At 39.7% G+C, this 12054-nt stretch overlaps 2 protein-coding genes across 4 annotated transcripts in view; both read left to right on the plus strand.

Moving 5' to 3' along the window:
* The first annotated feature begins 290 nt into the window (after positions 1 to 290).
* Positions 291 to 2894, plus strand: POLR2K (RNA polymerase II, I and III subunit K). 3 transcript variants are annotated; one of them, XM_054985384.1, is made up of 4 exons: positions 291 to 307; positions 718 to 781; positions 1418 to 1510; positions 2739 to 2894. In XM_054985384.1, exons 2-4 carry the CDS (start codon positions 721 to 723, stop codon positions 2759 to 2761), a joined length of 177 nt encoding a protein of 58 aa, XP_054841359.1. In that variant the 5' UTR covers positions 291 to 307; positions 718 to 720; the 3' UTR covers positions 2762 to 2894. The 3 variants fall into 3 exon arrangements, with proteins under 3 accessions (XP_054841359.1, XP_054841358.1, XP_054841357.1); XM_054985383.1 differs by having other exon boundaries at positions 297 to 328; XM_054985382.1 differs by lacking the exon at positions 291 to 307 and adding an exon at positions 315 to 484.
* Positions 2895 to 6512: 3618 nt separating this feature from the next.
* SPAG1 (sperm associated antigen 1) overlaps positions 6513 to 12054 on the plus strand; it is a 44005-nt gene continuing 38463 nt past the window's right edge. Inside the window, exons 1-4 of the mRNA XM_054985248.1 lie at positions 6513 to 6547; positions 10251 to 10392; positions 10990 to 11149; positions 11483 to 11608. Coding sequence (XP_054841223.1) covers positions 10253 to 10392; positions 10990 to 11149; positions 11483 to 11608 — 426 coding nt within the window. The 5' untranslated portion in view covers positions 6513 to 6547; positions 10251 to 10252. The remainder of the gene's footprint in view (positions 6548 to 10250; positions 10393 to 10989; positions 11150 to 11482; positions 11609 to 12054) is intronic.

Here is a 12054-nt window from a genome sequence, read left to right on the forward strand (position 1 = left end):
AAAATAAAATTTACAGTATCTAAATACAAAAACTAAGGATTATTATGATGTAAAATTAGAGAGTAGTCTTTGAACAAGCGTTTGCTAAAAATGCAAATAAATAAATGCAGCTAAGCGGGACTACTTTCCACGCTCTTCCCGTAATGAAATTGCTAAAGCAGATGAATTACAATTGCTAATGAAGGGAGGCGGTGCGACAATTACATCTATGCATCATGATACGCCTGAGCTGCGTCCTGCACGGAAGGTGGAGCTCGATTGGCTGTATTGGGATTCTGTAGTGACGTCATCAGACTGCGCCACAAAGGTTCGTGGATAATGCGTTCTGGTAGTGAGGCTTTGTAGTTTCTGATTAATTTATTTGTGAAACTGTTCCTGCTAAACCGGAGTAGTCTGTATTTTGTTTTTTCCTCTAGATTTTGTATGTCGTTCCTGTTTTGTCTTGTCGTTTTTCGGGTTGAGACTTTTCAAATCTCTCCATGAGGTATAAATTATGGACTAGTATTAGAGTGAGGAATGCTACTGCTTAATTCTGTCGTCTGCTCCTTTTCTGTCGGCTTAATCTGTTTCTGAAAGCCATTTTGCCATCACTGCTGTCTTTCTAGATTCTTTCTTCCATTTTTTTTCATTTTCATCAGCAGTAAGATTTATGAGGAAAGTGTTTTTGTTTTAACACCGTAACCAATGTGGATATTCCGCTTTTTTCTTTACTAACAGAACATGGACACCCAGAAAGATGTACCACCTCCCAAGCAGCAGCCCATGATATACATTTGTGGAGGTAAGCCCGCTCTATAATTATTTAAAAACCTGTGCATCACTGGTAGTTGGGATATGTACTGTATGCTTGCTAATCATGTTAGTTATATTATATGATGTCAGAGAAATGTGATTTTTCTATCATACTCATGAATCTTGCCAGTTTTGAAATGTACCTCAGTGACTGACTAGTCTAAATATTGTATTTGGATACTATTCCAACAATTTAGGGAACAATCCTAAACAGGTCTACTCAGAAGCCTCATTTTATTCAATAGAGCTTACCTGTAGGAAAGTACTCTTACAGTACAATCTTAAGCAGAGTGACTCTAGTCCAAGTCCATTGATTTATATTGGCTTAAACTGGGATAATTCTCATTAGGATTTCACTGTTAGACTTGCAATTGCGTGTCCTAACTGATGAAATGCTATCAGGATTTACAAAAAACAGCAAGGAGCTGAGTTTTAGGAAAGTAAACAAAGTTAACCAGCTTGAGTTTTCTTATTATGAACTTGTTGGGTTTGTGCAGTTTTACAAATGGGAGGTTGTTATAGCATATCGTTTTTATTTTGACAATGTTTTTTTTTTATTAAACTTTACTTTCCTGTATTTCTTTTGATGTTGGTCTGGCAAAGTACTGATGTTTCTTACTTTCAGAATGTCATACAGAAAATGAAATTAAAGCAAGAGATCCCATCCGATGCAGAGAATGTGGTTACAGAATAATGTACAAGAAAAGAACAAAAAGATGTATCCTTTTAATCCATTTTAATTCTAGCATGTTTATTTGACCATCTGAGATTTTAACATTTGTTCTGTAGTATAATTGTATTGCTGCTGCAGTAGCCTTTTTCATGCTCATGTATGTTTATGCTGCTCTAGTCCATTTTACATGTTAAAATTTGCAGGGATTTGAGTTTTTTAAAGAAGTTCTTGTATGGAAATTTACAAAGGTTGAGTGTGTTCCCCTTCCCCTAAATAGGCAGAATAGTTATGTACTTGACAATAAAATGCTTTCTTATAATGTAGCAATGTATTAAGGATACAAATCCCCTTGAAATCAGTGCAGTTTATGTACTAATCCTAAATGCTTTACTTTGCAAATAATTACCATTGGATTCAGTGGATCCTAAACAGAACATCATGAAAGAAGATGCAAACGTTCCACTGGACATAAGTATGAGGGGGGGGGGAGCACAAATGCTCATGCCTTCTTTCTCATTGTGTCTGACCCTCCCCTATCTTTTCTGGGTAAAGGTACATTTAAGGAAAGAGTTAACTGAGTTGGTGATTTCTAACAAAAGGTAACCGTTTTAGTTAACTTGCGGTGGAGGGGAGACATCGCATGTGTTCAGGACATTTTCCAATTCCTTTGTGTAAATTCAAATTATTTATTAGCTATCTTTGTAGTATCCAGATAAGGAAATCAGCATTAGGCTCAAAGACGTTGTCTTTCTGCTCCCCTTTCTGCACACCAGTTGTTCACTGTATTTATTTGTTTTTCATAATCCACCCTTCTCACTGAAATTCAAGGTGGATTACACAGTGTGCACTTAGTACAGTCAATATCAAGGACATGTTAATAAAAATGCCATAGGATATATAAATGCAAATTAACAAAGACATAACATCAGCAAAAATCCAATATAGAGTTGAAGAAATACTGAAACAGAGCATAAGTAATTCCAAGACTGACATTAAACAATATGGTATGGTTGAGTGGAGAGGAGAGCAATAGCTGAGTAAGGGAGGTATGTGCAGGTCTCCTGTTGCAAATAGTAGCTAGTGAACTGCGTTGGCCAAACGCCAGATAGTTAAGAAAGTAGGCTCCATTAAGCCTTATTTTTATAAATTTCTTGGACACAGCTACATTTGCTCTGGTTGTTTATGTGAGAGAGTGTATTGTCCACCAAGTGTGTTAAGAGTGGGTTAGGTTGGAAACATGCTTTCCAACTTTTTTTCTTTAACTCTACTACAGTGGTTGTGTTTGATGCTCGATGAAGAAAGTTGAAGATGCTTCTGTTTTTTCTCTGTGTATATTGAATTTGATTTCACGTTTTGTTATGGGAAAGCATATTCTTTCATCCTAATGGTAAATAAATGATATGATCATAATAAAGTTTTATTCAAAATATTTAGTTTCCTTTTTTCTCCAGTAGTGAAATCTGATTGAATTGTTTTTAATTTTTTTCTTAAATTGCATTTCTGTGGGTATATTTTATCTGTTTATAGTAAAGCTAAATTTGGTAAATGTTTTCAGATTATTTAACAGTTTCTAAAAAAAAAATCTGTCTTTAATCTTGCCTTGAGCCTACTCTGGGCAATATACAGCTTAAAAAAAATTACTTTGAGTTTGTAAACCTGTCTCTTCATTTTATGAAGTGCCTAGGAGTAAACATTCTATAATATTTCTTCAGATTATAGCCTCTGTGTCAGTTTGTCAAATGCAGCGTTTATAAGTTTGTACAGACCCTGTGTTTGGTATTAATAAACTGTACTAAGATCCCAGTTTTCATCTTACATGTATCTTTAACTGTATTTATATTTTAGTCAGTGTAGATGAATTTAAATCATTATTTTACATCATTTATACTCTGCCTTTCTAACCAATATGGCTTACATTGTTGTTCTCACCTCCATTTGGCCCCAAAAGATTGCCTGCCCCCAAACTAGTCTCCATCCTACATTAGGCAACAGCTGTGCATGTTCACAAAAGTGTGCATAAGACAGGGGAGCTTCCAATATGCTCAATTTATGTGCTGCTAAATGTGAGGTCTTTAAATGTTCCTATAATGAAATGATCCATTACATCTGAAAATTGCCTCTGGCTGCCCTGCCTGCTGCTGGCTCTTGGTCTATTTTCAACAGCATGTGGGGGGACGTAAGTTTTCTATTTTGAATTGATTTAATGAAAGTTCCTTTTGCTTCTTCCATGTTAATTGCTGTTATAGAGAATAAAACATTAGTCCAGTGGCACCTAAATGACTAACAATGAAATTTTTCAATATATCTGAGGATGTGAGCTGCAATTCATGAAAACTTATACTGAAATAAACTTTGGTAGTCTTTACAGTGTCACAGGCCTTCTGTTTTGTTCCTTTAGTTAGCAGCCTAACAGTGCAATCCTAAGAAGAATTACTCCAGTCTAAACCCATTGATTTCAATGGGTGGTTGTTGTGGGTTTTCCGGGCTGTATTGCCGTGGTCTTGGCATTGTAGTTCCTGACGTTTCGCCAGCAGCTGTGGCTGGCATCTTCAGAGGTGTAGCACCAAAAGACAGAGATCTCTCAGTGTCACAGTGTGGAAAAGATGTTGGCAGGTCATTTGTATCTACTCAGGAGGGGTGGGGTTGAGCTGAGTCATCCTGTGAGAGTTTCCCAGGGTGTGGAATGCTAATGGCGGGAGGCTTCACTGTATCCTGAGGAGGTTCTTTTGCATATGGATTGGTGCTTGATGTGCTAATCTTCTCTGCAGGGCTATTATCGGGTATAGAGTGTTTTGTTAGCCTGGTGTTTTTCAGAACTGGAAACCATGCTCTCTTCATTCTTAAGGTTTCTTCTTTCCTGTTGAAGTTTTGCTTATGCTTGTGAATTTCAATGGCTTCCCTGTGCAGTCTGACAAAGTAGTTGGAAGTGTTGTCCAGTATTTTGGTGTCCTGGAATAAGATACTGCTCACACATCCGTCGCACTTTCTCAATGAGGAAATTAATCATCTAAACCACGCACTTCAGGCAAATGGCTACTCCAGAAATGAAATCCGAAGAGCAATCAAACCCAGGATGAATCAAACAACCAAGGAAAAACAGTCTCCTACAGGAAAAGTGTTTTTGCCATATATCAAAGGAATTACTGATCAGATGGGAAAGCTTATGAAAAAGCATAACCTTCAAGCAGTATTCAGACCCACCCGAAAAATACAACAGATGCTACGATCAGCAAAAGACAGTAGAGACCCCCTCACCTCTGCAGGAGTATACCGTATACCCTGCAGCTGTGGACAAGTTTACATCGGGACCACAAAGTGTAGCATCCAGACAAGAATAAAAGAACATGAAAGGCACTGCAGACTGGGCCAACCTGAAAAATCAGCAGCGGCTGAACATAGCCTAACTCAAACAGGGCACAGTATCTTATTCCAGGACACCAAAATACTGGACAACACTTCCAACTACTTTGTCAGATTGCACAGGGAAGCCATTGAAATTCACAAGCATAAGCAAAACTTCAACAGGAAAGAAGAAACCTTAAGAATGAACAGAGCATGGTTTCCAGTTCTGAAAAACACCAGGCTAACAAAACACTCTACACCTGACAATAGCCCTGCAGAGAAGATTAGCACATCAAGCACCAATCTATATGCAAAAGAACCTCCTCAGGATACAGTGAAGCCTCCCGCCATTAGCATTCCACACCCTGGGAAACTCTTACAGGATGACTCAGCTCAACCCCACCCTGCCTGAGTAGATATAAATGACCTGCCAACATCTTTTCCACACTGTGACACTGAGAGATCTCTGTTTTTTGGTGCTACACCTCTGAAGATGCCAGCCACAGCTGCTGGCGAAACGTCAGGAACTACAATGCCAAGACCACGGCAATACAGCCCGGAAAACCCACAATAACCATCGTTCTCCGGCCGTGAAAGCCTTCGACAATACATCAATTTCAATGGGCTTTGATTGGAGTAACTGTTTAGAATTACACTGTTAAGCATTATATCTGGGAAAGCTGGGTTTGTAAGTTAATAATAAATCAATTTTTGCAGTGTAAGATGTTCTTCAGAGCATTTTAAAGTAGGGGAAGGGATGCTCTTTCTCAAGAGCCTTTTGTTGAGCTCCCAGAGTGGCCCAGGGTTGCCCCAGCAACCAACCCTTGTGTTAATCCAGTGTTTCTGTTGGAAGACCTTCCATTTAAATGGGCAGCAGTGAGTTTTCTGTATTGTGCAGATGCCCTCAAGGCTGTGTCTCAAGATCGGTCCTGTGTAAAAGCACTAAATATATATATACAAACTACAATTTGAGGTGAGTTTTTTGGAAGACTCTGCAGGTGGGTTGGCATTCTTTTTAACTTGAGCGAAGGATTAGGTAATATGTTGAAATAGCTAAGGGGACAAACTAGATACTTGCTCCCCCTCCCCTTTATAAGCGCCCTTCAGCCGAAGTGGGGAAAAAATCTTGTAAAGAGGGGGAGAGATTTGCAGGGATACGACGGCCGAGGGAGGCAATGGAAACGATGCGATCGGGTGAGAGAGGCAGCTGCGGGGCTTGTAAGAAAGCTCTAGGATGGGGGAACGAGGGAGGAAGCTGGGCATCACGGCAACGGGGCACAGTGGGCAGGCAGAGGCGATGAAAGCCCTTGGTCGAGCTGTGTCGTTTTCAAAGCGCTCCAAACGCTTCATATGCTGCTTTGATAATGGAAACAGCGCCACGAGGCCGGGCGTGTAGGAGAGGGCGGGCAGTTGCGGGGGGGGGACTCCAAGCATGCAGAAAAGAAATTCGCTCCCCACCCCCAGGCCCTCTTACTGAGGGGGCTTGGTAGGGGGAAGATTATCAGACGCCTCAACAAGAGTTTGAGACTGCGCATGTGCACGCTCCACTCGTTGCCATAGAAACACCGCTGAAACCGAGGGGCTGCTTGGAAGCGTCTCGGAGCAAGGCCTTGACAGGAGCCGGTCCAGGGCGGCATCCAGAGGGGCTTCAGCGGGCTGGCGGTTCTTGCACCTTCTCCACCCACCGACTCAGAGAAAGAGAAGGAGCTGGCGCTGCTGCCACCGACTGAGAAAGTAAAGGTGAAGTCGGGTAGCCACAACATTTCCTACTCTCTCAAATCAGTTTCGTCCCAAACCAAACTTCTTTCTTTTCCAAAGTCCTCTGGTAGTTTAATCTTCTGTTCCAGACATTTCCATTCTCTTTCATTCAACCCCCCCCCCCGCCCCCATATAAGCAAATACAGAGTACTGGTAAGAGAGCAGAACTTCTTTGAGCATTCTGCCCCTCCCCAACATGGTCCCGCTAATAAATGTAAATTATTTTTACCCTTGATCCCCCTTCCTGTTCTTGTTTCAAAAATGTTCAAAGCCTCCATTCCCCCCCACACCTCAAAACTGCAGCTTGGCCGAGGGTAGGGTTGCCAGCCTCCAGGTAATGGCTGGAGATCTCCCGGAATTACCACTGGTCTCCAGGCCACAGAGATCAGTTCACCTGGAGGAAATGGCTGCTTTAGGGGGTGGAATTATGTCATTCCGAGGTCCTTTCTTTCCCCAACTCCCGCTTTCTCTAGATTTCACTGCCCAGATCTCCAGGAATTTCCCAACATGGAGCTGGCAACCCTAGCTGAGGGGGGGGACTTTATAGAGGGGTCTCCCAACGAGGTACACATCTGCATAAACACACGCATGTGTGTGCACATATCTACAAAATTCCACTACAACACACTCCATCTGTTTACTTGCATAACAAAAGTCATTCGGTATCCTTAGGTAAGCCTTTCTCTATTAGCCCCCATATTTGCAACCAGAAGTTGTTTTAAGGATTATTTAAGTAATTTATGTAAAATTCTTTTAAACAGCCTGACTTCTTACAGTGTTGCCTACAAAATTTCTATCAATCATCTTATACAAAAGATTTAAACTTTTTTTCTAAAGAGTGGGGGAAAGTAAGTTTAAGTTTCTTGAAAAGATGAATTTGCATTATTTGGCAGGTCTTCAAGTGCTTGGAAGCATAGAATACACATAAGATAGCAAGTGATCACTATATACTTCAGAGATACATTGACAATATTGAAAATCAAATTACTGGAGCTGGGGAATCCAGAAAAGATTGCAATTCATAGAATTGAGTCAAAAAAGACCAAAACCACTCAGACAGATCCTCTGGTGCAAGACAGGACCTTCGCCAGCCCTCCACAAGTCATATTGTGTAGCCCAGAAGATACATGTTAGAAAGTGGTCTGGTGCCCTCCTTTCCATCCATCAGTACTACAGTAGTAAGGTGGAGTGATTTATGTTGTTGTTTTGCTGTCAAATCTCAGGTGCCTTATGGTAACCCTGTAGACTTTTCAAGACAAGAGACATTCAGAGATGGTTTGCTTTTGCCTGCCTCTGCATAGCAACCCTTGGCCTTCCTTGGTAGTCTCCTATCCAAATACTGATCAGGTTCTGAGATCTGACGAGATCAAGCTACTTGGGCCATCCGTCTCAGCATACAGTGGCTCATGCCAATCATGGAATTTCCAAAATCAGGTTATTTACAGATGGGGTTTCTTCATAGTTGGGGAACAGCCCAGATATGCACAAACATAGGTTTTTATAAATTACAGAAAAAGAATACGCAGGCACCAAAAATAGCTTAATGAGGTCTGAATAATGTTCTAGGGATGTGGAATGCTGGGGCAGGGCGGGGGTGGGGACACTCTGCTCAGTGGTAGTTTAAATAATCCTGAAAGGGAAACTGGTGCGGGTTTGAAATTGTTTTACTTTCCTGCAATTTCTGAAGCGTATGTTGTAATCCTTACAACAACAAAGCAAGATAAATCAGCAGTATTACTCCTGATGTTGCACTGGACCAGGGGCGAGGGTGATGAGAAAGTAGTGAGTTCACAACAAAGGGAAGATTTAAAATGAGGACCAACCTCTTGTCTCCCGTGTTGTACCAGATACAGTGAATTGGAGTAGGGAATAGAAGTTTGGTTTGTTTGGGGTTACCAGATGTCCGTAAAGCTGATACTTTATATGCAGCACAGTGTGTTTGTGTGTGTTCCACATGCACCTGTCCTGCTAGTCCCTTTCTTGTCTTTAGAATAAAAGTAGATTGTGTGTGAAAGGAGAGTGGATGTATTTCCACCCCCCTCCCATACAAACAAGGGAGGAGGTATAAGGAAACCAGTGGCTGAGGGTTACTGAAGAGAATGATGGCCTCTTGGGAGCACCTGCAGTTAAGCTCAGTCACTGCCTGTTGATGGAATCCAAGTTACTGATGGGAGCAGAGTGTAGAAATATCTTTGACATTTTAGAGTTAAACAAAAATGGAAGATTTTGAAATGTTCTTTGGGGACTAGTTGCACAGTCACAGTTTTAAAGAGATTTGTGGGTCTGGGCCTGATCTCTAATGCCTCCTGAGACCTCCAGGAGCCATGCTGAGTAGAATACCTAGCTAGCAATAATTGCTAACTGTTGGAAAATTTGCTGTATCCTTTTCTGATCTAAAGAGGGCATTTATCCTGATACTACTATGATTTACAGAAATTGTGACTCGGTACTATATGGCACACTTAATCATTGTCTTATAGTTCATAGTTGTTATGGCAAAGACTGACTAGGTTGTGCCTGTAGTATTCTAGGCCTTAGCATCCAATTTAAAAGTAGAATTTCAGTTTTTGGCATATTTTTAGCCAGCTTGATGTATTGGTTAGAGTGTGAGCGAAATCCAGGTTCAACTCTCCATTCTGCCATAGAGGCTTGCTGGGTGACTTTAGGCTGGTTATTCTCTCTTGCCTAACCTACCTTACAGGGTTGTTGTGAGGATAAAATTAAGGGAGAATGATGTTATAATCCACTTTGTGTCCCAGTTGATGACAAAAATGGAGTATAAATATCTAAATAAATAGGATTACAAGCTACTTTTGTTTCTGTATCTAATGCTGTTTTCTAACAGGAGTCCTTCCAGTTATCTATTTAACCACCTCTTGATCCTAAAGATTTAAATAATTCAACCAGTGCTGTCTAATCTACCTTTTTTGCAAAGTTTGAAAGAGTGATGGTTTCTCCAGGCATGTTTGAATGAGACTGATTAGATTCTTTCAGTCTCACTGCCAGCCTGGGTATGGGATGTTAGCTGCCTTGGCTGTCCTTACTGGTGACCCTTGTTAGTCTATTGATGGGGTGGGGGATGTATCTTTCCTATTTTTCCTTAGGGTTGCCAGCAAGCCTAGAGAAAAATGTCCTGGGATGTTAGTTACCAGGTGGTACTATTTACCACCATGCCATGAAGTTTCTGCTGCCTGTTTCCATACATTAAACTTCTATTAAAATGACCCAACAGTTTTCACCAGATCTGTTAGACCATCTCTCCTTGCATGTTCCCATATGGGAGCTTCCTAGCACAGTATATCGTCAGTGTTCCCTTTGCCTAAAGCATGCTCTGCAATAGCCTTGGCACAGTAGCTGCCCTGTGCTTGTAAAATGGCTTCCATAAAGAGGTCAGAGGAGCTCCTGGCTTTCTGGCAAGGCTGTTATACAGAATTATTCTGGAGAATTGGGGGGGGGCAGCCTGGGCAATGGGGGACCATCCTGCTAGTAGGACATAAGATATTTTTTAGACTGGTGTTTAATATAATTTTTATCTGTTTTACATTTGTTATTTTAATGTGTAATTGTTTTTATATTGTTATTAGTGCCTGCCTTGGATCCTGAGTTGCTTGGGAGAAGGATAAGCATATAAATATATTGAACAAGTAACATCTTTCAGTAACTCTGGAAAACTTATATTTTCTAGTTATGAATCCTGAAGAAGTTTCATCTTTACTGAACCAAGGAACAACCAAAACATATCAAATTCCCATTGATCATCTAGATTACAAATTCATTGAAAAATGCAGAGATGTTAAACATTTGGAAAAGATTCTCAGGATATTACGGTAAATATTTAAAATGATTTTAAAAAAAATTTGGTTAACGTAGGCTATGGTGATCTAGATGTAGATATGATATATGTTTTGGACTTTAGATTCCAACAAATCTATCATTCATTTTGTAGGTGTTGCCATAAAACTTTGGTAAGATGATGACCATTTTCAGTTACCAGCAAGTACAATTATAAGGTATAACAGTTACATGAACAAGTTAACATGAATATTTGCATCTCTTCAGGTTGTCAAATGCATACAGAGTAGATAAGCTGATCCTTTTGCAAACCAGTTTAGGTTGGTGAGGGATTTTGTTCATTCAAAATGAAGAAACTGAAAAGGAATTGAGTGTAGAACCAAGAAAAATTAAGAGCAATTCCAAAACTATAGCCATATGAGCTATAGTCTAATTATACCCCTTTTAGCAATCAAATAATAATAGTTGGAAGTGAAATAAAGATTATGGGAGAGGTATGGGAGGAAAATCTCCTTCTTATTCTATAGATTATATTTCTGGAAAATAAGAGGTATTGTTATGCTTTAAAAACATGAAACACTAGTATCCGTAAATTCAGGTCATGTGGTGATGGGACATCTGTTTATTTTAAGGTCCGGTGAGGAGGGCTATTATCCTGATCTTACATTATTTTGTGAAAAACATATTGAATCTTTGGCTCCAAACAGCAGAATTCTACGAAAAGAGAAACCAGCAGCTACTGCTTGTGATTTAACTGCTGAGGAATGGGAAAAAATAAATGATGAAATGAAGGTAGCTTCATTCTGTATTGTGATAAAATGATTATTTAGTATCTAGTTAGGTTCCCTGATGAATCTTGTCCTCACCTTCCTGCTTTCCAAGCAGATTTCTATTTACTATATTTCTAATTTGCAATATAGCATAAAGCTCTCAAAGCATTTTATGACATGCTTTCAATTTATTATAAAAGCAATATACATTGATTCACTTTTGCCAGCTCACTGTCATGTAAGGGATATTATTTAATCAGACACTTTAGAAACTATAGATCCATATTAAAATAAAGGTTACTGGGAAAGTATGTTTCAGATTTTCAAATGCAGTGATATTGTCTGCATCTTTTAGGACTGGATTACAGAAATGAAAGAAGAGGAATATCAAATGCGGTATACGACAACTGAGGTATTCAGAGAGAGACTGGAAAATGTGCCACCAGTTCGTCGTTCAGATAGCTGTGTCCCTACTAGCCAGGTGAGCCTTTTCTTCTATATTTCCTGCTTATTATATATATCCGAATTTTATTCTGCCTGAATAAATACATCCTTGATGTTTGCAGTGTTTGTCTTTGCTAGGATATTTCCCGTCGTAATATTTACAAATGATACAGATCAGTTCCAAAAGGGTTTTAAGCTATGTAACCCCAATCTGCGCATAAATACTAAGTTGGAAGTAAGTCTGTGTTCCGTTGAACTTATTTTTATTTATTTATTAAAATATTTATACTCTATCTTACTCTTGTGGCTTACTGTTGCAGAATTAAAAATGTACAACATACAATAAAACCCCATTAATCTTTCCCCCAAAATGGCTGCAGTGTAGAGGCCCTCACAAAATATGCTCTTACAACACCTCCTAAAAACATAAAAACAGTGCCCCCTCAAGAGATTTGGTCTAATGATGGGAGCCACTATAGAAAA

Source organism: Eublepharis macularius, chromosome 7 (assembly GCF_028583425.1).
Source record: "Eublepharis macularius isolate TG4126 chromosome 7, MPM_Emac_v1.0, whole genome shotgun sequence".
NCBI lineage: Eukaryota > Metazoa > Chordata > Lepidosauria > Squamata > Eublepharidae > Eublepharis > Eublepharis macularius.

Bases quoted from the DNA above. Each gene is read 5' to 3' on its own strand.
- POLR2K (XM_054985384.1), top strand. From the start codon at position 721: ATGGACACCCAGAAAGATGTACCACCTCCCAAGCAGCAGCCCATGATA. The intron at 782-1,417 runs GTAAGCCCGCTC...TCTTACTTTCAG, and splicing joins CATGATATACATTTGTGGAG to AATGTCATACAGAAAATGAA. The intron at 1,511-2,738 runs GTATCCTTTTAA...ACTCTACTACAG, and splicing joins CAAGAAAAGAACAAAAAGAT to TGGTTGTGTTTGATGCTCGA.